This window comes from Oenanthe melanoleuca, chromosome 17 (genome assembly GCF_029582105.1).
Source record: "Oenanthe melanoleuca isolate GR-GAL-2019-014 chromosome 17, OMel1.0, whole genome shotgun sequence".
NCBI lineage: Eukaryota > Metazoa > Chordata > Aves > Passeriformes > Muscicapidae > Oenanthe > Oenanthe melanoleuca.
This window is the reverse complement of record NC_079350.1, coordinates 1659626-1684408: the sequence shown is the minus strand read 5'-3', so window position 1 is coordinate 1684408 and position 24783 is coordinate 1659626. Positions and strand designations below refer to the sequence as shown.

The 24783-nt window shown below is 42.1% G+C and overlaps 1 protein-coding gene across 9 annotated transcripts in view; it reads right to left on the bottom strand.

Annotated features, from left to right (window-relative positions):
* DENND1A (DENN domain containing 1A) overlaps window positions 1–24783 on the bottom strand; it is a 149727-nt gene that overhangs the window by 51185 nt on the left and 73759 nt on the right. For all 9 annotated transcript variants that reach the window (XM_056505450.1, XM_056505455.1, XM_056505459.1 and 6 more), the window contains 4 exons: window positions 24563–24663; window positions 18779–18824; window positions 10163–10264; window positions 3890–4015 (listed from right to left, as the gene is read on the bottom strand). In XM_056505450.1, coding sequence (XP_056361425.1) covers window positions 3890–4015; window positions 10163–10264; window positions 18779–18824; window positions 24563–24663 — 375 coding nt within the window. The remainder of the gene's footprint in view (window positions 1–3889; window positions 4016–10162; window positions 10265–18778; window positions 18825–24562; window positions 24664–24783) is intronic.

The window sequence follows — 24783 nt, the reverse complement described above, 5'->3', positions numbered from 1 at the left end:
GATGACAGGGAAGTATCTACTCTGCATGCACTGTGTGCCTTTAAAATATACATGCAAGGAAAAGAAGCTAGGCAGAAGATGGCCATGGAGAGGAAGGAACTGGGATGTGGCAATTACTGGGAGTTGGAAATGACTATTTACTCTTCCACTGAATAACTTAAAAAATAATTCACCATGGCAACAATCATACTTCATAGTAGATAAAGCACTGAATGCTACAAAGCCTTTGCAAAATGAATTATGCACCAGTACGTAGCATGCACTTGCTTTATATTACTGCACTCACATTCCAACAAAATTTCCTTTTTGAATCATCTGGCATTTGCTTTTTTACTCTGCACCAAATATCATCTACTTTTCTGACTCTGATCTCATGAATCTGGAACTGCTGAAGGCATATTTATTGTGTCTGTTCGAGAGATTCCTATAAACAGTTAATGCATTCATTAGCTCTTTAAGTTGAATTGAGTGTTATGTTGAAAAAGAAAAAAAACTCATTTCCTGCTATTCATAGTGGTTTCTTCCCCTACTATTGCTCAAATTGCATTGTATTATGAGAAAATCCATATCAAAGTTATAATTATGAAAATTGGTATTAAATTGTCTTCTCTATTTAAAACCCAAATATAAATTATCAGGCTTTGACAAGATAACAGAACTTAGGCAGCAATGTGCATATAACACACATTCCTCCACCAGTGTAGTACAGCTAAAGCAGTGTGAAAACTGGAGTATATAAAACATCTGTGAGTTTCAATAAGTAGTTTCATATTAAGATCAGCAGTTCACAAATTAGAAAGTATCTGCAGCAATGGAAGCACTTGAAAAGCATGGAAATAGAAAAGCACATTGACTCTGCCTCAGATTTCCTGCTTACTTTTAAGTGGATGCACCCAAAGAATACTTAGGTTAAATTTAAACCAAATCAATTCAGAAAATTCAAAAAACCAGAAATTATCCAGTTTACAACTAATGGTTACTCAGGCAAATAAACCTGAATACGACTGAACAATTAACCATGAAGACAAAGAGAATTAACAGATGCCTCACTGAAGAGATTACATTCCCTGATCCTCAGTACTTCCCACTGCATGCAAGGAGGTATCAGTGCGATGCAGAAGGTGCAGCTCATGGAGGAGTATTTATAACACAGTATCAGGATGTAATCCCGTGGTTTCCTACCAGTACCAGCCCTGTCAGAACGGCTGCAGGGCCAGAGAACAGGCACACCTCTTGTCACTTGGGATGCCTGTGCATCCCAGCAGAGTCTGGAGAGCAGCTCCCGCAGCGAGGGGGGACAAACCCCACAGGGCTGAGGCTGCAGCAGCAGCACACCCTGCTGGGTCACACCCACACCCGCTGCTCTGGGCCAGCCCACCCGGAGCTTACCTCGACCCGCAGGTGTGGGAGGCTGCTCCTCACAGATACTGGGAGAGTCCGGCAGGAATACCTGGAACCACTAGGTGTCAGCAGAAGAAAGTGCACGGCCACGGCTCCCATCCCGAAAACCTGAGCCTCACTTCCTAACATCCCCCAACTGCTCAGTCTACCAAGCACCTTTACATACACCTCGTACTCACACACACTGTTCTGCTGAAGATGACCTACTTGTGTGAATTAAATATTTAGAAGAGATAAAAACATTCCCTCTGCAAACAACAGAAAAATTTGGGATCTTAAAAAAGTCATTCGAGTGAACAAAATGCTCACACTGGTGTCACTGGTAGACATTTAAGCCATATGCATCAGGATAATCTGCCTCAGTACAGCCCAGTGAACACCCAGCTGCTGCTGGGTCTGACTGGACTTCATAGCAACAGAGCTTTGTGGGGCTGGAAGTACATCCTACCCAGCAGATCCTCCTCTGCATTTAAAACTGGCTTAGTGCAGCTACGGGAAACACTGTAGGAAACAGCACTGCAGCAGTTACTTTGCCAATTAAATATTACTATCATTATTATTATTATTATCATTATTATTATTATTATGCTTGCCAACTGTGTACCTGGATATGTTTTTTCATGCAATTTCTAGTTAGCAAAGGCCTCAGAAAGTTCATGGCAACAGAAACTCATTGCCAGTGTTCTGTTTGTTAGTACATTACACAACCTTGTATCTCTAGAGTAAAAGCCTCTGAACAGAATAAGAGCTCTTACTATGTTAAAGTATAATAATGTGAATGTTGAGCTGCTCAGTGACACATTCTGAGCCTACACAGAATAATAAAAATTAATAATAAATTCTTAATAATAAAATTATCCAGAAAAGTCAGGATAATTTATCCTGAAAAGTCAGCTCATACCAATGAGATAGTCTATGAAATTCAATTGTCTTATGAGACAGAAACTATGCAAAGAGGAAAAGCTGCCGCTTCTTTGGATTTATTTTCTAATTATCGATGATTTTAAATGAACAGTCAGGTTTCTGAAGTTATAGGACATGAAATGTAAAGAATCACCTCATGTTTGGTATTGCTTAAAGCTCTGTACTTACTCTATGTGAAGGTGATACATGAACATGAAACACCTGCAAATTTGCTTTATCTAAATCTTAATATTGAAATGTATAATCACAAATCAAACTATTGATTTACAAAAAGCCTTAGAAAAGAAAGCCCTGAGACTTTCCACCTCCTGAGTATTAAAGTGAATTTTATGACATATTTATGCAGCTATATTTACAAGTTTTCTTTGATGGAATGATAAGCAAACCAAACCATTTCTGCAACTTCCTCAGGTTAGCTGTCCCTCAAAGTTGCACTTTCTAGGGGCGTGCCACTGTCAACTCATTTCAAATGTTCATCTTTAACATTCAGCCTTCAAAATACCAGATGGTATTTCCAGAACAACAATTTAAATTTTTATTTTCCTTCATAAACCCCTTAACTAGTTAATCTCACACACACATCCAGGCAAAGCATACACCAATATTCCCAGAGTTGCCTGGCAACTACAGGGAGGAGCACAGGAGAACAAGGAAGCCTGCAGGGATGGAGGGGAGTCAAGAGTCTCCCCAGCAGGGATAAAGGAGGCTCCCAGCCAGAGCACCTCGCTGCTTCCATCTTTGTTATTTATACGGTCCCCATTTTAAATCCCTCCATGATTTCACCTGAGATGCTTTAAAAGCCCAGTTCTTACACCCAGACACACACACACAAGTCACTACAATTTTATTTTTTCCACACACACAGATTCCTCCAGTAAGATGTGGAAGGACTTGTGCTGACTTGAAAAGTAATTTTTGAAACTGGAATCTGAACCATTGAAATGATACTTATTTGATGGTTATAACTGGGCTGTTTAAAAGTCAGGTTGAGCTATGTTTTCCTCTTGGCTTTAAAAATAACAAGACAAACTACACTACTGGAGAGAACTTCAGCTTCTGAAATCCTCAAGAAACACTATACCCATAGTCCAGCTTTTGGCCATGTAACCACTTAACATCATGGTTAAAATTAAATTTATCACATGTCTGCAGGCCAGAGCTTTTCATTAATCTTCAAAGAGCAAGAGAACGCCAAATACACCATCTTTTAACACAAAAACACAATGAAGAGAGGGGTTTTGCAGAGGAGGGAATGGTCAGCTCTTCACTAGCCTCTTATGATTATTTATTTATTCTTTTTTATCATCTCTCGTCTAATTTGACTGCCTTCAAAACCAAGTAACACCTATACCTTTCTATGGGAAGGTTTTTCCCTGCGTGATGGATCACGCTTATTGCACCTCTTTCACTTTGGAGACTTGAACACTGTTTTCAGTACTAGTCAGCCAAAAAGCCACCACGCTGGCCTTAAGAAAAGCAGGTTATGCTCCACTCTGAATTGTTAGGTTTTTTTCTCCACCACAGCTGCAGATTTACATCTTATGCCGACTAATTGCCTACTTACAGGTTCAATTTTCAGGGCGTTTCTGTAGCTCCCAAAGAAAGCTGCTTGTGCTTTTAGAAACGCTCTTGCAACACCATCTCCAGTGGTTGTAGAGACTTTCTTCAATCTGTTCTTCAGTGCAGAAACCTGAAATCACACAGCAGGTCTAGATCACTCTCATATCACAAACAAAGCGCAACACATTGGGGCACAGCTAAATGAAAAATGTGCTAACCACAGCAGCAGTTATGACAAAAGGTGACATTGTGAATTCAGAGATGAATTTTTCAGTTCTAAAAGCATTACTTTTCAAGCTGTTTTTCTTTTCTAAGATATGACTGGATTCTATTCAGAAACCAATAGGATACTAAAAGCTTCATTGAACCTTCCCTCCTACTTAAAATCCACTGTTAACATGCTGTTGAGTACTCTTTTAAAGGTAGTCCATGAAAGTGTGTCACTCTTGATTAGAATCCATGAAAGAATTGCAGCTAAATTAATTCAAACATTAGATTAATATGAGAAACTGCTCCACACAACCAGGCCATCCATCACCATCAAGGCCAGGAACAAATCCTGAAGGTCTGAAGAATCTATTTGCCACAAAGACAAGGGGGTTTTAAGGTTCTATCCCCCCGCATTTCAGGGTCTGAACGGGTAATGGTCCCGTGAGGGCTGGTTCTGCCTGTGCGGGTACCCCCAGCCCGCTCCCGGAGCCCGGCCCGCAGCCCCTCAGAGCACTCGTGTCAAAGACGCACGCCAGCCTGGGGGCTCAAGGAAATGCGTACCCATGAGCCCCAGCCTCCAATGTGGAAACTTAATGTCATGTATTGGTAACTAAACACAGTCCGACAGCGAGAAAAAAAGACACAAGCTTTAAACCTTCCGCTGCCACCGCCATTTACCGGCCCAACTCCCAGACCCCCCTCCCCTCCTTTGATGTCAGTCCCGACAGCCCCTCCCATCGTTCTTTACTCCTCCCACTTTTCCTCGCTATGCATTTGGGCTTTTTGCCTGTTCCCACACATTTTTGGAGCTGTTTGGCGAGGACTCGGCCGGGCTCGAGATCCGCTGTGTCCTCCCTCAGCCGCGTCTCACGATTCCCTCACAGTTCCCTCATGGTCCCTTCACAATTCCCTCACGGCTCCCTCACGGTTCGCTCACGGTTCTCTCACGATCTCTCACAATTCCCTCACGATCTCTCACGATTCCCTCACGATCTCTCACGATCCCCTCACGGTTCCCTCACGATCTCTCACGATTCCCTCATGGCTCCCTCAAGGCCTCTCACCGCTTCTAGCGCTGCAGACAGAACCAGGACAAGCTGAGTTTCTGTCACAGATCTCACAGAAAACAGAACAAGATAAACCCAAATTCTTGAAAGGAATTCAGGTGGTGCTTTTAGAAGCTGTGACCATGCCGTATGCAAAACCCGAGTTTAGTGAGATGCCTGACACAGAAAACAGGCAGGAGCCACAATTTCAGAGGGAAAGCAGAACGGCAGGAGATCTCTCCGATCTGCAGGAGAACGACTGACTCCATAAATATCCAATATGATGAATTTAACAGAAAGAGCCAATAACTAGCAAATCTTCCTTTTCCAAATGCCATACTGAAAATCTCCATGGGGTAGCTCTGTGTACTTCACACTATGCAAGAAACACTATAGGAATATTACTGACAGAATGAGCAGATCCTCTGGTACTGACCATCACTAACTGTTTTGGAAGAGTATGAACTACACCTCATAAACTATAAGCTGATGGTTCAGATGTTCAAATTAACTTTCACGACCTTCTTCCCATCCTCTAGCCCTCAACGAGAGCCTGCTGTGGCCTCATCGGTATCTCCAAAATCCTACCACAGATGGGTCGAGTTTTCTCAGCCTCAGGGTGCTGCCACCAGCCTGCCTCAGTTGCCTAGGGCAGTCTGATTTTCCTGAACTGTTTGTGAGTGCCTCAGTTCCCTCCCTCCCGTAGCACATTCCTAACGTGACTTCCTCCTGCAGCAGTGCTGGATTTGGGGAAGGCACAGTGACTCCTTGTCATGCTCCACAGGTGTTAAATCCAGAACCCACGCTGGGCACTACTCGCTTTTCTTTTAGATGTTATCTTTGCTCTTGTGTTTACTAAAACTGCTGCAAAGACACTTCCTTTTAAATCTTCTGCAGATTCTGCTGTAAAAGGCGTTTCATTATTTAGTATAACAGAAATAACTGAGAGCGTGTCCAGCACTGTTTATAAATCTGAATGCTTATGCCAATGATCCACGCATCAATGAGCCCACAAACCCATATTAACATAACACATGATACCAGATTTAGTCTGAAGCCTGTAAAATAAGCTCACTCCTATTCTCCTATTCACTGAGATAATGTTCCTCAAGGAGTTCTATAATCCTCTAAATATAAAAGCTTCACCAGATTTTCAAACCCAAACAGCATACTTCATGTTTGAAGGGTTCTAGACTTGTAAGATTGAAATATGCCTTTATTTTCTATATTAACTTATTTTAACCATTTAAAGATAGCTCTTAAAAGTGTAATAAATTATCCAGAGCTCTGAGAAACTTTCCAGTCCATCTTCACCATTGTTATAAGGGGTTTTCTGTGAAGATACAGAACCTTCCATCTATATAGAAGGAAAAAGCTCTATGCTTTGTTTTAAAAACAATAGGAATTCAGAGGGCTGGTCACGGCCCTTCTGTGCTTCAGCTCCCCTGGTTGGGACAGAAACAGAATACTGACTGGTATTTTGCTACTTCCTCAAACACTGTAGCATGTCTATTTTATATATATGTGGGATTACAATGTCAATTATTTAACAAAAAAAAAAATGTTAACAACAACATATTCAAATATACTAACAAGTAGCAAAAAAATCCACCCCAAAGCACCCTCACGTGTACTCTCTGGAAAAAATTAGCATGCAATAAAAAGCAGACTATACAAGCAGAATTAGGGTTATTTCCTGCCTAAAGAGACAGTGATACTTTAAAAAAACCTCAAATTTTGACCACTGAAAAGAAGGATTATTTATAGCCAAACAGACACATATACATGCAGTCTACCCTAAGAGTGTTTTTAAAGAAGATTTTTATACTTCTGGCAGTTGAGGTTTAAAGGTCTGATTTCAACTCTCACCATGTTTCAGAATGCAATCTGTGCAATGCAGCAGAATGAAATGGTTCAGTAAAGGTGCTAGTGGAAATTCTTTTAATTAGGTCCAAGGCTTTTCAGTTGTCAACATGAATAAAGCAAGAAACGTTCTAGTGCAAACACGGCGTAAGAAATAAAAATGGATTCACCTTTAGGAAAATGGTTTGGCTGCAGAGCTGCAGTTTGGTACTGCTGGCTGCCCTGGAAGCAGCTCTCTCCCTGTGTGAGCACCAGCGGCCCTGGCTCGCTGCCTGTGGTGGGTAGAGGCAGCAGAGCCCAGAGCTGAGCCCAGGAGACACAGGGGCCCCTGAGCCCCCAGCCTCCCCCAGCAAACACCCTGCTTCACTTACAACAGCTAGGAGCTGACAGAGCAAGCTGATACTTTATTATACTTTATTCCTTCTAACATGGGGCTCTGACTACAACTATGACTAGAAGATGACACTTATTTGGAAATACATGAAAAATCCATACGGGTTGCATAAAAAAAAAATTACTACCCCCTCTTTGCAATTCGTTGCAACACAGACGGTGGTGTAGGAGACTTGTCAGCAGCAGATGCACTTATTGTAATCACAGTCCTTAATAAATCTCTTTTTTTAATATTGATTATTTTAAAAGGAAAGTTACTTCCCAGGGTGCTCTCACGCTGCCAGATTTCCAGCAATACATCAGAGGCAGAAGGTAAAGAAGGGGCAGGTTTTCACATTTCAAATAGTTAATCAGTAACACACTAGTACAAACCTTGATTTTCAGGGACATGACGTGACCATTGCAGAGACCTGACAGCCAGCAGGTACTGCTGAGGTAAACTGGGGCAAAGGAGCAACTTGGGCTGACTCTGCTGGAACTGCCTCAATTTTGTCCAGCTCCTCTGACACAGATTCTAACTAAAAAGACCTTTCACTGAGTCCTATGTTTGTTTGGATCCTAAGAATTAATGAGTAAAGAATAGTTCACTCTCAATTTCCAAAAACCAGTTTAGGTAGCAACATCTCTATCGTGAAACTCAAGAACAACTCACTACCTGAGGCTCTAAAGAATCACAAGACTTCATTCACTTGATTTAAAAAGCAGTTCAAGGAGAGAGGAAAATCAGCTTTTAGAAATTTTCCACTGGATTAATTACCTGATGGTGAATGTACCACAGAGAAAATGTTTTTGCTCACTGATGAATATAGATAGATTTAATTTAGCAAAGTAAATTTTGTCTATTCAGCAGTGCATGAATTGCTCACTGCTCACATTAAGTAGCAAAACTGGCAGGGTAGTTTGACATAACAGGCATTTATGATCAGGAAACTCTTGAAGACATTTTTAGTTTCTCAGATCATAAATGCATCTACTTAGACTAATACCAGTGGGGAGACACACTCCCAAAATATCCCAGGGAAGCAAAAAGGAAAAAAAAAGAAAAGAAAAAAAAAGTATAATGGATTGGCTTTAGTGTCTCCCTGCTGAGATGAACAACTTGATCCACTTACAGTTCCAAACACATGATGCATGAAAGAACTGACAGAAATTCAATTCTTGCACAGCAGAGCAGCTGCTCTCTAGTGGTCAAAGCCAACTCTGGAACCGTGTGAAGGGAGAGACTTGGAGGAGGAGCTGCATCATCCAGGTAACAGCAACAATGCACCAGAGCTAAATCCCACAAAAACCCTCAGCACAAACATTAATTACACAACGCAACATGACTCAACTTAAAGCTTTGTTGTGAAAAATATTAATCCCAGCTGTATTTATATAGCAGTTGTGAAAAAAAAAAAAAAAAAAAATCCCATATATGCTACTGGTGAGCCCTGCCAGTTAATTGAATTTGCTGGCAGCACTTCCTCTGCTCTGGTCTCAACATCCTCTGAGATAAAATGTAGCTTTTAAATAGACCTGTGGAAAACTGAATCAAGAAATTTGAACTAATAAAACACAACTCTCTACTGTTATAAAAGTGAAGTAAAAGTAAATAATGAAAGGAAGGAAGTCTCTTAAAATTTATTACATTCCAAAGCTTGAAGTTCTGTGTTTATTGGAGAAGTCTCTTCTGATGTTCTACAGTGTGCCCACAACAGCTCCTTTAATGAAGTCTCATAAAATCTAATATAATACTTGATTGTTGACAAATCATATACATGTTTGAGGCCCTGTGCTCAGTGTATCCAGACATTTCTTACATAATTCCATGAAATTTACAGGTCTGTCATTCCCGGGTTGTGGATAATGGCACAAGCAGTGACCAGCTGGCAGATTTGGATGCTGGGAGTGAAATCAAAATGAAAAACTATATAAAGCCAGAAAAAAACATGGAATCAACTTTTACAGACTAAATGCTTGACTAAAGCCAAAATGTTCCCAACCTAGATGGCCCTTTCCTCCTGAGCTCCCTGCTTTTGAAGAACAGATCCTGCTGGAGGCACTGGGCATTCACCCCCACTGCAGCCTCTCCTCACACCAGCTTACACTGAGCTCCCTGCATACCAATTCTATTTCTCAACTGCACAGAAAAATATTCAGATCTGACTCTCAGCACAATATATCCAACTAGCAAAGGAAATCCAGATTTTCCCCTGCCACGTTCTCCCAAACATTCACTCTCTGCCTTGAAAACAGCTCCTGACAGTCACTGCTCTGCTCTCCCCTCGTGGGGATGACTGGAGCAGCAAGTGGGATGTCTTTGTGTCCCATTAAATGCCAAGTATTTATTCACTACTGCTATCAAGTTATTAAAAATATGAAATAATTTACCAATAAAAAAGGTGAATGAGAAAGAAAATGAGTTCTGAATTCTAGCAGTGATTGAAGTGAATGTGAAGGCATCTATTTGATGTCATATCTCAGGATACAAAACACACGGAATTCCTCAAAGCTCACCGGAAGCAGTCACATGAGAAAAACCCACACAATTTCATTTGGAAACAACAGTTCAATAAGATGCAGGATTTCTAGCTCGTGTGAGCATTAGCTGATTTTCACTGGGAGGCAGGAGTGGAAGCAAACATTCCTGCACACTTTGAGACAGCAAGAACTGAGGGAAGGCAGTTCAGGGCTGCCAGCATGAGCTCCCAGTGACACCCCTCGGTCACAGCGAGCAGGAACTGCTGCCAGGAGCAGAACCCTTGGAGAAGTCACTCCATACATACCACATCATTGGGGAGGCTCTGGAGATCATCAAAAGGGGTTTCCAGTGTGTTGGTGTCTACGTTAAGGATCACCACATCTTCCAGGGCCATGCTTCTTACTTTCTGTATGTGAGCAAATTCAGGAAAAGTAAAGGAAAATATAAGTATGGGGAATTCAATTTTATGCATAAAGAATACAAGTGGTGGCAGAACAATATGGCACTACAGAACCTCAACCATTTTAAAAACAATCAACATTCCTGACTTCCTGTCATCATTTGTTTTACTTGTTCATTTTACAATGCTAAAAATTTAACCTTCAGTTGGCAGAGGGAAGTCCTTAACAACATGCACACTGAAATTCGTCAAACAGAGGGTCTGTGATTATTCAAGCAAAGATTTATTTCAAGCACATCTACTATTGTTTGTATTGGTGTCCTGTTTGCAGTTTAATAGTTTCTAGTCAAGTCAGGATTTCAAGCAAATATTTTTATATTTGGAAATTCATTTAAGTAACAATAAAGAGTGGATTTTCCAGGAGTTGAGAGTTGCATTAAGTCAGGGATGGGAACCGGTTTCTAAAGTCCAGGTTGAATTTTGGAAGTCTAATAATGACAAGTTTACAACTGCATTTAAGTAAGATGGATGCTATGAGAGCCTAATCTGTAAATAATTAAAATGGGGGGGGGGGGGGGGGGGAAACAAAGCTAAGAGAAATTTAATTCCACCATATCCTGGTCAGCACGTCTGAACTTCTTATTGTCTTCTGTCCCCATGAATTGAGGGAAAGTTTCTGATCTAGTCTGAAGTTCACATCTTCTGTAACAGTACTTACACATAGAAAATAAGAACCTGTTTCTCAAAAGAAAGATCACAATACCTGTGACTCTGAGTGTCTAAAGGTATCTGTGATCTAAGCAAATTTAAACACTGCCAGACCTGATTTCCCTGCCTAATCAACAGTAAATGAGTCACTGATACCAAACAGAGCAGCATTTAAACACTTAACACTTCTTCCACTAACAGGAGACTTAATTTTTTTTCTGATTAATCACACAGGTTTAATCTCTTCAAATAAAGTTTTGAAAATTCAAAATCAGAAAACATGGAATTACAGAATATGGTAATCGAGGAAATTTCCCAGTGACACTGTAAAAAATGTTTAAATACCTAACTACCTACACACAGGACCAAATGAAAGTTACTGAGCAGGAAAGTGAACAAAAACATACTCAATTTTTAATTAAGGTTTTGTGGGGTGGAGGGAATTGTTTCCTTTAAAAGAAAGGAACTAAAGTCCTAAAACAATGGCAAAGTTGAGCCTTAGGCAGCTAAATAATTACCCTCAGTTTTCAAGGCTCAGTCCTCTGTCTATAAAGCAAACTGCTGTGTACTTAGGGCTGAAAAAACCCCCAACAACCATAAAACCCACTTTGTAGACATTTAAGTTTAGGTCTTCATGAGACATTTCTTTAACTTAAATAGAAGAATATTACATTTAATGCTTTCCATACAAAAAGCACCAGCACTGCCTGACAAACCAGGTAGTTTGCTTGCAGGAACCAAAGGTCACCCCGTTGGCTGCATCTGATAAACTCTAAAGCAATCCAGGAGCCTTGCTCCTTCTAGGAGTCTGGAAGCACCAGACAAACTGATTTGCTCCTTCCTGTTTCAGAAAATTAAAAATCTCGCTTATACTCAGAGGAGTCTAAAAACCTCCAACAAAAAGGTCTTGCAAAGTACTTAACCAAAGCCAGAAGCCTGTCAGCCTCAGTGCTGGCAGGACAAGACAGAAGGAAGGAAACCTTTCTCCTGCTTGCCACTGACAAAGCAGCACAGGGTGGTGAATGTACCAGGGGTGTTTCTGTACCTCTGGTGGTGAATCTGCACCTCCCCTTCAGCAAAACATGGCTTTTCTGGAGCACACAACAGTCTTGTGCCAAGCAGGGCTCAGCCAGGGGGGGGATAACCCATCAGGATGCCTTTGTGGTACAGGGACTGTAAATGCTGCTCAGTGGGATCACCCCACACCTAGCCCAGAAATCGTCTCCAAAAGGAAGCTGATGTTAAACTTCACTGGGCTGCACCTTTACACCACCAAGAGCTCAGCCTCACTGTAAAGATCTGCAATATTTGTACAAAGGCAGTGGATTTCCCTTGAGACCAATCCTCAGATTTAATAAAACACTGGAGACTGACTTGATTAATAGCATCTGTCTTGCAATGCATTCAAAAACATATAATTTTTTGATGGTCCAATTGTGGCTCATTCTACAGAAATGCAGACTGACCAGTTCATCTTAATCCTTAGCTGGTTTTATCATCTCTCCTGTCACTATCACCTTTGATAAAGCTAGTATCAGGCAGTTATAAAGATTTTTGTTAAATAATCACACACTTCTTTCACTAAACCTGGCACCTAATGAGCCCAAACAACATGGAAATCACAGTATTTACTCTCTTGTTGGAATTTGAGTAAAAATTCCCAGCATTCAGCTGCAATTCTGACATTAAACCCCACTGGATTCTGTGAATCACAAAAACATGTAGATCGCTTTTCACAAGAACAGTTTGTGTGTTCCCATAATTTTCTGGAAATGGGAAGGGACAGCCACAAGCCACACACAGCCCCAGTCCATATTTCACAACTTCCTGAAGAGCTAACAACAATTTTACAAGTGATACCTGTGCAACAGACTGGACTGTATTCAGTAGGTTCATATTTTGCCGGAAAGAAATGTGGATTAGCAAGGACCAAGAGGAAACATGAACATTACAGATTCCTTATCTCATTTTCCCACAGGTCAGGGATGTACTGAGTCAAAAGGAGAGATTCAGTGAAAATGTATGTCACATCTCACTGCTGCAAACCTTTCTTAACCATCCTTGCCCAATTACCTGTAGCCATAATTAATCACCTAAAATCCATCTAAATCAAACTAAATCTACACATGCCTTTTATTTTAAATGTCTCTTTTTAAAAGAGTGGAGAGGTATGGAAAGCTGGTTTAACAAGCACACTGAACCCATTGTTTATGGCCTCTATAAACATGGCTTAGTAAGAATTACTGACTTAATCAGAGAGAACTTATCTCCTGGTGAAAAGAGCACTTTAAATTTCAGAAATGGCACCTTTAGTGTGAAAATCTCTTAACTTTTCAAACAAACTCCGGGGGGCCTTAAACACCAGGTCCGTAAATAAGAGCAGTCCGGGTGCCTGCCCTGCTCACAGGCAGCCAAACACTTGAGTCATTTAAATGTTTTATGTGGAAGTTCACAAAAACACAGAAACCATATTCCAATAGAAGAATTAAGGGGTGCTTCTCCATCCCACTCTAGAAGCAATATTCATCCATAATAACAGCAGTTTACACTAAATGCTGTTTTATCAGCACTGACTACATTTGGCAGGTTCTGCATTTTCTGCCATAAAGGAATCTCAAGTTAAACTTCTTTCAGGTGAACAATTCTATTGTATAGTTTATTTGAAAACAAAACAAAAAAAGTGCAGAACCATCAAATACCAGCACGCCCTGCCTTTCCTCTCACAAACCAGGTTTATGTAACTTCATGGCTAAATTGCTGCCAAAACATAAACCAAGTCAATCATGAGCTTTTATAACCAGATACAAACGTGATCAGCATCTTAAAAAATGTTGTAACAGTGAAAGAGTAACACACCTTTCACTGATTCTTTTGGAAAGGCAGAACTCCTAACACAAACTAACATTCTAGCTAGCCTGTGCACTAGGCTTGAAATTGTTAATAAACTATGATTCACAACAAGTCTAAAATCCATTTGCTTAATGACTTGTCTCCACCGAATTAATAGTTTCCATTTATTTTCTTAAGGAAAACACCACAATGCTGCAGACAACAATGTGTCAATCTGGCTGCCAGAAGCAGGAAAGGCAGCGGATATAAAATTTTATTATTTCATGCCCCAAGAGCAGCCAGAAGGACTTAATGAAATCAGGGCCAGATTTACAATCTGAAATGGCTATTCAGCAGACAGCTCTGTTCAGCGGGATGTGCCCCCTGACCCCGGGGCCCTTTGATCCGGGCACAGCAGGTGGGCTCCCCCCGCCCATCTCCCACCCTTCCGCCCGGGCACCCCCAGCCTCTACAGGTGATTCCCCAGATCCTTATCACAAGCAGCTGCTGCCAGCTGAGTGACAAACAGCACCCGTGCTGCCCCCAGAAAAACCTCCTGCCTGCTTGGTACTGCAGGGCTTGGCTTCTAAAAACTCACCCTCAAAACAGCACCCCCAGGATCCCTTAGTAAAATGTGGCTCTTATTTCCATTTTCCCAATAACTGGATAAAAGACAATTCCACATGTAATCTGCCATATTTTTCAATGCATTTTTATCAATACTTCTGAAACCGCAGCCATATTGGGAATATTTGTGAGTGGCTAAACTGCTTTTAGGGGTTTAAGACCTGGATTTAAATTAATCTATAACCCTTCATTAAGATCCAATGGAGAAGCTGTACTTCCTCAGTTACAGGTAGAAAAAGCATTGATTTACTAAGTATAAATGGGTGGGAAAAGCTAATTACTGCTTCTCACCTCAATCAAAAATATAATTAACAATTAAAAGTATCAGTGGCAGATGCCAGTGGTTCATTAATTCACAGGGTGTGTTGAGGGAAGGGGAACCCCATGGCAGGGCCAGGCCTGAGCCCAGGCTCACAGAACCCATGCTCAGGGCTCGTTAGCTCAGACTTAGTGCACACTAAATGGGCTGTGACCACATGGGATCCTGAACAGGGCATTCTCACCCTGAACAACAGCAGGGGAATGTGCCAAAAAGTGCTCCCCAAATGGGTCTGGGGGGTTCTGAGGGGCCCAGCTCCACAGGACACATTATTGACACAAGTGAGACCATGTCCTACCACGTGTCACACAACAGGAATTTCACTTCCTCACATGAACATTTCTATTGATACCAGGTTGAATAAAACAAAAATCTGCTCGTATAGCTTTTATGATATACACCAGTGTCCTCTTTCCTTAGGAAAACGGTTAGAAGAACATTCTGAAATGCAATGTGCAGTTTCACACACAAATTCATCCTGGATAATCTTGCAAGAATTACAGTTCTTAAGTCCCAGAAAAAGTCCTTGAATAACTGGAACATTAATAAAAAACCGTAAGAACTACTTTGGCAATCACTAATTCTAACTGTGCATGCTGGGTGTGTGCCCCAAGCAGAGCAGGAGAGGGTGGATGTTCTCCTCAGTGGATCCCGGCACACTGGAGTCGCTGCCAGAGCTCCACATCTCAGAGCCCAGCACAAGCATCCCCAGCAGTCAATCAAAACCACATGTGCCCAAATTCCAGCAGGGAGCTCCTAGGTTAAGGGCATTCCTCCTCCATCAGCATCATCACACTGATAGCCTTGCTGCACAAACAGTTGCAGAAACAATCGTTTTCTGTGACAAAATGTAAGAGGCTGTGGCTAAGTTAGACACAGCTTCTGACACAAGGGGCAATTTTATATAATCTGAAGACTAAAACAGCCTACAGTGCACAGGCAGAAAATGAGATGGTGAAAGGGGTGTGTTCTTTTGATAGAGTTTCATTTTCCTATCTCATTATTTATCACTACTAAGTACTTATCTTCATCTAATATGAATTCAATTAGTTCCATAAGCATGTTCCATTATTCATGTGATAGCTCCAGCCTTGCTTATCCAACAGCTTATAAACTTTTAGCCTTCTTTGAAGTCACTTTATGGATTGCTAAATGGAAATCTTATAAAGAATGACTAACTAGGTGATGATAGAAAAGCTGAAAAATAAGAGCACAAAACACAGCTCTGTATTTTCTACCAAGGTTTTCCCCCATAAATCAGTTGGAGCCCTCTGACCTATAACAGGAGATTATCTTATCTCACTGGAGAACATTTCAGTCACAGCAAATTAGATTTAACAGTCAATGGATAGGCTTGATATTTTAATCATAAGAAAAATTTGTCATTTTCTATTAAAATAACGGTTTCTTCTACAGAGCCCCTGTGGAACACGGGAAACTGTAAACTCACTTGAAGGTTCCAAACAGCTCAGGAAAGATCTGTTGAGCTGAGAGAGGCTGGATTTTGTTTAAAATCACCAACACTTCTGCTTCTTCCAGAGGCCCCATTCCAACACTGGGATAGCAAAACCCACAGAAACGAGACTAGAGGTAGAAAAGAATTGTTTCCTAAATCCCAAAACCCATCTTGCCTTCACACCATAGCATTGTGCCACCAATGCTGGCACAAGGAGGGCACATGGAAGCATGGGAGCTGCAGGGGCAGAGCCTGAGCCCAGAGCCACCTGCAGCTCCCTGGGCTCCACAGAGGGCAAGGGCCCCCCTGCCTCAGCTGTAGGGCAAGGCTGGGAATGAACCCTTATCCTGACACTCAGACATCTGCATTAACAGAATTTAAGTCCTGTTTGTGAAATTTCAGCATTTAGAGAAAAAGCAATACTCAATAATGGCAGGAGTTTGTAGTTCTAGTTTATAAAACTATTTTGATATGGAAAAGATAATGTATTTTTAAACAAACGCAACTGCCAGATCATGAGAAAAAGAATTGCTGTTGCAACTACGATGTTATTCTAAAAACAACCTACACAACTTTACATATGAAGGAAGGGACAGATAGAGCGAGCATTCAGCAGCACAAACAAGAGCTAACCTAGGAAGTGTCCTGCTCATGTGACAAATGTCACCTTTCCCTTGCCCAGAGCACAAAAATTCTGCTGCACTTGCCATCAGACAGATCCAGCAGCCACTGTGGAATTTTATGCTATTTTTCAATGAAAAAAGTAGAGTTAGCTCCAAGATGCAGTTCTCTCTGTATTCAATTTATCCATAAGATAAACAGTTTGGTTTATTTATTTAATTTATTTGATAAGGCACTTTGAATAACTGTACTTTGCCAAAGCATGTCTGTGTTCCAGAATCTCTGGCTATTCAAAAGCCAGACTGGATTTAGTACTAAACAGATTTTTTCACAAGTTACTAAAATGGATGAAAATTGGCTTCTCCAAGAACAACTCCTTTTTTTGAGTTTTTACAGATGGAGTTTGGAAGGCCCACAGAGCCCTGCAGTCTGAAACATGGAGACAAAGGAAGAGGCAATGGATTTATGGAGCAAGGCAGGAGTGAGACATCACACAAAGCAACTCCAAGGTGTAATTATTAATTTATTTTGTTTTTAGTCGATTCCCAGGCCAAACACAGAGCTCACTGTGAGCACAAATATCTGTGAAAGCTGACAAGTGTGTGTATGGAGATATTCTCCCATCATCTTTTACAGATATCCCAATAATCACACCAATGATTGCCTGAGATGGATATGGGGCAGAAAGTTTCTTGATCAATATGAAAAATACATTTCTTCCTAGATACTACTGGCTCCTGCCTGTGCAGTATCCAAGGGTGATTATGGGTAGCCCCTTGAACAGAAGCATATGATGTGCAAACAAATGTACATGTTGACTTTTAAATTAACTGATTATTCACAAACACATTGTACTGCAATTCTTTACTTGGCTTAGCAGTATAAAGGGCATAAAAATCATCTCTACCCAGGATGGTAAGGAGAAGAAAAAAGACATCCTGTACATTTAATCTATCTTCTCATGAAAAAAATGACATCTAAAATTACCTGCCATTAACGCTGGGAAAAGGGGGGATGTTACACAGCACTCACAAACACAGGGCATCATGATTATACGCATTTGCCCTAGTGAAAGAACACTTATCAATATTTTGAGAAATTACACATTTTTATGGACAACACAAGAATAACTCCTTGATGTGATGGAAACCTCAGCTCTCTAAACTGTTCTGTAGGCTGAACACGGAGGCTCCATTTCCAGACCCAGGATGTGACCCAGGGACACAATTCCAGCAGTGTCAGGGGCACCAGCAGCCCCAGCTGCAGCCCTGCTCCAGGAACTCCTTGGGCAGGAGCCCCTTCCCACCCCAGCACCCCCTGGGAAGGGCACAGTCAGCAGGGATGAGGATCTCACAGGCACCTTAAGCCACATCTTTTGTTGTCCCCCAGATACTTCTGAGGAGAGTCATCCCGTTTCACCAGTACTAGAAGCAAAAGCAAATGTGCTATTTCCACTTTTAGAGATTTAAAAAAACAAGTCACATGAATTACTGGGAATTGTTTATAGGAGAAGCTTTCTGTGAGGGCTGGTGCTCTGCCAGCTTTGTGTTAACATTAACTGCAAGTTCCTTCTTTTCAGATCTTTTGAACGTTAAAAAAATTACAATCTGTCTGCAAAAGCCTAAAAGAGAACTGTAACTGTCAACATTGTGGTTTAATATCGACTCTGCCTTTGTGCCTGAGTCCCAGCAAGGCACTGAAGTGATTAAACGGGGCCCCAGGGCAGGGAGGGGAGCACGCCGTGAGCTTGTCACCGCATGGGAACTCTGCCCAGGAGAGCAGGGAGCAGAGCAGGCTCCTGAGAGTCAGTGTTCTCATGTACAGCTCACACAGTCCCCCCAGCACTCCCAAATCAACAGCATCAGTTCATTTTTAAGTTTAGTAATGAATGTGTAATTGCTTGCAGAATCTGCCTCTAAATCATACCACTACAGATAATTTCAGAAATGGGGAGACTTACCTCCATCAGACTTAAGTGTATTCCAATGAGGTAGGGCATGGGGGCACTGCAGAGAGGAAAAGAAACACAGCTTTACATCCTTGTAACACTGAATAACACACGACTTGTAAAACTAGCTACAGGAAAACACTGGCATACTGGATTAGATTTTGCTTGAAAAATAATAGATATATATATAGAAACAAATCACATGTGAACAAAGTGTTAGTCCATATTTGAAAGACATTTTTTAGTATGCAATAGCATCCCACTCCTGTAAGACTTCGCTTTTTCTTGACATCAGAATTTTTAAGTAGCTATGTTCAGGCAGGTACCTAAGGACAGCTGTTAAACATACCTCTAACACTGGGGTCTTTTGTTAGAAAGCCAAACAAAATGTGTTATTGCAATTTTAAAAACATACCAAGACTTTTCCAAGAGTATTCTTTCAAAATCTGGACCCTGCTGCAGTGTCAAGTGGTTAATTTAATGCATACACATCACCCACTACTACAAGTTTTGAATTCTTTGAATGAGTCCAAACACATTTTTAAGTAATTTACTTTTAAGTACAAATCTTGACATGTTTCCATTTGTAAAAGAAAACATAAAAAACACTTTTGAAGACCCTGATAAACTCCAGAGTTCCCAGGACATCCGCTGATACCAACATTCCCCTCAGGACACAAAATTTAAATAGCCCAGAGGCTCCTAGGTCAGGTTTTAGCCTGGGACACGGGTGTGCCACCTTTGTTAGCCTACACAACTGCAGTGTTTAAGGGGACAATAATTTTCTCCAGGTCCCTTCCCTGATGTGAGCAAACCTGAGCAGGAGCTGCTCCCACAGAGCCCCTGGGAGCTGCCTGCTGTCCAGGATTTCCAAGGCTGAGCTGCTCCCAGCCTCCCCCTCGCAATCAGAGCCATCAGCGAGGCTGCCAGAGCTGCTAATTGCAAATATGGCACATCCTGCCTGCGAAACGCAGCGCACACAGACAGACACAACTTCTAAAATAGAGCCTCGGCTCGCTTTGGATACAGAAGCTCAAAGAGCTCATTTTCAATTTCAGATGAAAAAAAATGAGAGAAATGTCACTGTACTGCCTTGGATTAAAATATCTCCCATATTGCTGCTCTAAGCTGGTGCCTACTGCTCAGTAAGAGCAGTACAGTGCTGAAAAAGCTCCTGAGACACCAGGCCAGCAAAAATCCCTGCTTCTCCTTTTCTTGAGAAATACCTTAAAAATATATTTACTGATAAGCATATTAATAATTATGTTGTTTATTAATACGCCGCCTCAAACTGCCACTCTGTAGGATGCTCTATTGAGGTGAAAACAGCCCCTGCAGTAGACATTCCATGTGAATCCATTTTTTTTCCTTTCTGAGACATTAAACACATACAACTTCCATAAGCCCTTCCCAGTTCACAAGCAGAACACTCCAGTGCCTTGTCCCACATCACTGCAATGAGTGCACCCCCACAGCCCCTTGGGAAAGAGCCCAGAGGGGCTGCTACAGCCCAGAATTATCCCAAATGTTCTGCTTCATGGGCATCCCACAGGTGACACCTGGAACACCCACCCCAGTCCCTGGCAGAAGGCCTGACTGCTCCCCAGGACACACGAGGGGGGCTCAGCTGAGCACCGCTTTGTCACAGACACGTCTGATTTGTGACAAATGCCATCTCCTCAGCTCCAGTGGCCACAGCCCAGGGGCAAGAGAGCAGCCAGGAATTTTGTACTGAGGGAATGAAGCCTGCTCTGGCTCTGGCTGCTCCAGCCCCTCCAGTGCCACCAGCACCAATGTGGTTCCAATTAAGGACTTCCAGCAACGGCACAGCTTCACTCCCACCCTACGGAGCCGGGACCACGGCAGGAAGTCTTAGCTGCAAATGTCTCATCTCGTGGAACCTTGGCTAATGTAATGAAAGGAAGCAGGAAGAGTGCAGTATTCCTGAAAAACAGCCATTTATTAACACCTCCAAAGGCAGGAAGAAAAGATATAGCTTAAGACACATGGATCAGTTTTGGATGCTCATCTTTTCAATTCTGAAGTGACAAACATTACATGTAATGGCAATACAGCACATAAAATAATTACAGGGACTACATGAATAACCTCAATAAAACGTAATTCTGGTACAGAGCATAAATATTTCCAATAAAATCTACCAGAGAGATTCTATTCTTCCATCATCACTCATCAATATGACTGAATAGGAAACACACCTAAAAGTAAATGCCCAAAGTTCATGTCTGGCTTCATAAATTGCTTTTATCACCATTTCTCTTGACCATGAGTTAATCATAGGCCATTATTTAAGCAGAGCTTTAGCATCCTGTGCAGGGAATGTGGTGTGTCCCCCTCCCCAGCCAGGGCACATTCAAACAGTCCTTCCTCACTGCCATGCAGGTCCCGAGACCTGCAGCACTCCAGCAGTTTTTAATATTTCATCAGGGTAGATTTGTACTTGCAAGACTTCCAAGTGAAGTTCAGCAAGACACATCCCTTGTATAAAGGGCAGAAACACTCGGCACAACCTTTAATCCTTCTGGGAGCCCTGGCAGATTAAAGACTGCTCTTCAGAGCAGGCCTTCCCCACTGCTTGACACTTCATCAGTCCTGGGGCTTCTTACAGCCACAGCTACTAATTACTCAAAGTTGTTTGCCGGCAGCCAATAGCCATTAAGTGCAAAATTAAGAAGTATCAGTTTCTACCACATGTATTTACTGCTCAAACAACGTGCCTGCATGAGCCTTTTGGAACAAAGAGAGGGGTCATTACTCCTCCTGTGCTATGCTGGCTCCCAAGGCAATCAGCCTTATTTATAATCAAATGAGTTACACAGGTAAATATCAAATCATTAAAGTAGCAATGCATAAGCATGAATATGGATTTTGGGGACATAATGGCTATATATTGCCTATTTATTACAGTTGCATTTTTACAATTTCTTTAATTCGTTTCCTTAGGCAAACTAGAGACCTCTTAATTATGCTCCCAAGAGGTGGGCAACTACTAATTGGAAGAGAAGCAGGTGAAATAGAGGGACATTTCTTCTTAAGTGAAAAAAGCCCAGCCGTAAAAAATACTGCAATTCACCAGGAAAGTAATGTAAAAGCCCAAGGATCTCCAAAAGGTTCCTATTTACAGCTACACAGGGATTTCACCATTTTGCTTCATTGTTCCAGGAAAATGGATGAGAGCACATTTACTACATTCATGACTTGCTCTACAAATATTGACTTAAGGGCTGCCTGTCTCCCACCACTGGTACTCCCCTCTCCAGGACAGTCTCCTGATTGCTCTTCAGATTCTTCATTGAAATGCAACAGAATTCCACCCAAAATTTATTGGGGTAATTGATGCAAATTAGAAACCTGACTGCATAAATGGGAAGGATGCAGAGAAGGCAGAGCTCTGACACCAGGAGAGAGCTCCAAGAGGCTTTATGAGTGCCCAGGTGTGCCAGGCTCAGTAGCAGTGCCCACTGAGAGCTCCCTGGGCAGGAATCTTTGTTTCTCAGTAGCAGGAGGACTCCAGCTCCATCTCCACCTACTCGAGGAGCACATTGACTATTTGCAGATTTAGAAAAAGGAGAATGGGGCTAAAAAAGACTCCTGGAAAAAGGGCAAACTGCCCCAACGGAAGTGTTTGTTCAGCAGCTGTGCCAGGGTGCTCTCAGAATTTCTTCATGTTGGCCGCTAAGCTGTCTGTCTGATAGAAAAGACTGTTGTAATCACCCTACAAAATGTAGTGTTTCTCCTGGTGACGCAGCTCTGGGGCTCAGCACACACTCAGCTGTATCCCAGCTCAGCAAAGCCAGGCTTTTCTAAGGGCTCATTTTAAACTGAGAGCAAGAAGGAAGCAAACAGCCACAGTGGGAGTGGTTTTATGGCACACAGAAAACAAAGTGAGAAAAGTAGCGAGGAAAATTGATGCACTGCTTCTTTCACATCACCACATGCTTAAATTCCCAATAAAATAGATGGATAAGGTCTGGCCAAATTCAAACAGTTCTGTGTGCCTGACTGTCGATGCTTTGTGGCAGCACTTCACTACCCAGGACTTCTGGCACCTGCTGGCTCGTGCTCTGAACAAACAAAACCCAAGCAAGCAGCCCCAAACCAGCCACCAGCAGTGCAGCTGTGCTTCTGACTTCCTCTGTTGCTCTGTATTCAAAGGAACAAGCAATTGTGAACTAAGGTATGGAATCTAGGGACAGTATTTCAGTCTCGTGCACCCAAAATGTTTCCCTGGGCTGAAAATACATTGAAGAGTGGTGCCTAATTGAAAAATAAAAATAAAAGATAGCACTCTTCTCCTTGCTTTCCCTCCTGCTCCCTGTCCTCAACGATTTACATGACAGGGATGAGATGACTGAAGTCATTCCAGACCCACGAGGATCCAGCAGCAGCACTGAGTCAGCATCCCCACTACAGAGCAAGTGCATTGAGAACAAACATTGGGAAGACACAACCTTTCAGCATTTGCAGTTCTGAGGGAAGGTACATCAGGGACGAATGCAGAGAACAGAAATATTAAGTTTAAGAAAACCCTTTCAAGAGGGAAACGGGAAGCAAAAGGCAAATAATCACAGGTGAAATATACTTTTTTCAAAAAAACTTTCAAAGATCTTGAGTGACACACTATCCATCCTTCTGTGAGTTTCAAAAGAGCAGGAGAAACTTCAAAACATCACAGCACAGTCAGTAAACAAGCACAGCCAACTGAATGAACAAGATATTCAGTATTCATAAGAAGTGAAGAATTCTCATTGCTCAAGTTTTGTTTCCAGTTCAGGTCTCTAAAATTCTTATGTCATATTTGCAAAAGAAATAACCAGACAATAATTAAAAAGAAATAGAACTCTTCTATTTTAAATAATGTCAGGTCATTTCCTTTTAGAGGCAGACACCAGGAAGCAGAAATACTGCTTTAAAGCAGGGAGCAGGGAGCTGATTGCTCAGTCCTGCCAGGCAAAAATGGCATCTCCAAGTTCACACAGTTACAAAATAGATGGTGGACTCTATTTTGGGAAATTTTTTATGGCACACAAATTGTTGCTAAATTGACTCACTCAAACAATGACAGAGCGTGTAGTTACCTTTCCAATTTAAAGTTCCTGGCTGGGTAAGGAAATCAGTTGTTGCATTTGTGAGCTGCCTACCAGTTGAACATTTTGAAATCATTCTTTGCACACAGCCTGGCTCCCTCCTGCCATGGCCGGTGTTGGCCACAAAAGAATCCCCACAGAGATGCTCAGTGACTCCTGCCTCTCTCTCCTGCCCCAGGGTTTGCTTTCCCACCCTCAGAGCGGGCCCCTGTCCCTGCCTTTGTCGGGAAGTCCATGAATAAGTGATCTCTGAAGGCAAAGCCTGCACTGAGCCCTGGAGCAGCAGCTACCTGAGGGGAGCTGGGCAGCCTCTCCAAGTGTTAATTACACATGAGAAGCCCATTATCCAGGGAAAGGCACCTGCTGGCACTGCAAATGACTGGGACCTGCCCTTCCTGTGCAGGGAGCCAGGGAAGGCTCATTTCCACAGGAGATAATCTTTAGAATCCTGTTCCCCCACGCAGGCACACACAACATTTAAATCAGCTGCACAGGAGCAAACTTCCTTTAAAGCTGCACAGTTTGGTTTCCAGGCCTTTGCTCACTGCTGGTTATCCTGGATCCCCAGGGGCAGCTGCATGAGTAGAGGCTTCAGACTCACTCCAGCACATGTGCCCAGGGCAGTGGGTCTGAGGGACAGACACACACCCCCAGAACACACACAGGGCACACGCACACATGGCCTTACCAGCAGTAGTCCAGGAGATGTGGGGGCAGGACAGGAATGTAAACGTGCTGCCAGAACATCGGGTAGAGCATGGCTGCAGACCCATGGATACAGGCAGTTAACTGAAACACACAGAAACCACTGCATCAATGAGAGAAACCCCAAGCCTCAAATGGTAAACTTGGAGACAAGAAAGTAAAGAATCAATTCTGCTTTCCTATCAATGCTTTATCAGAAAATAT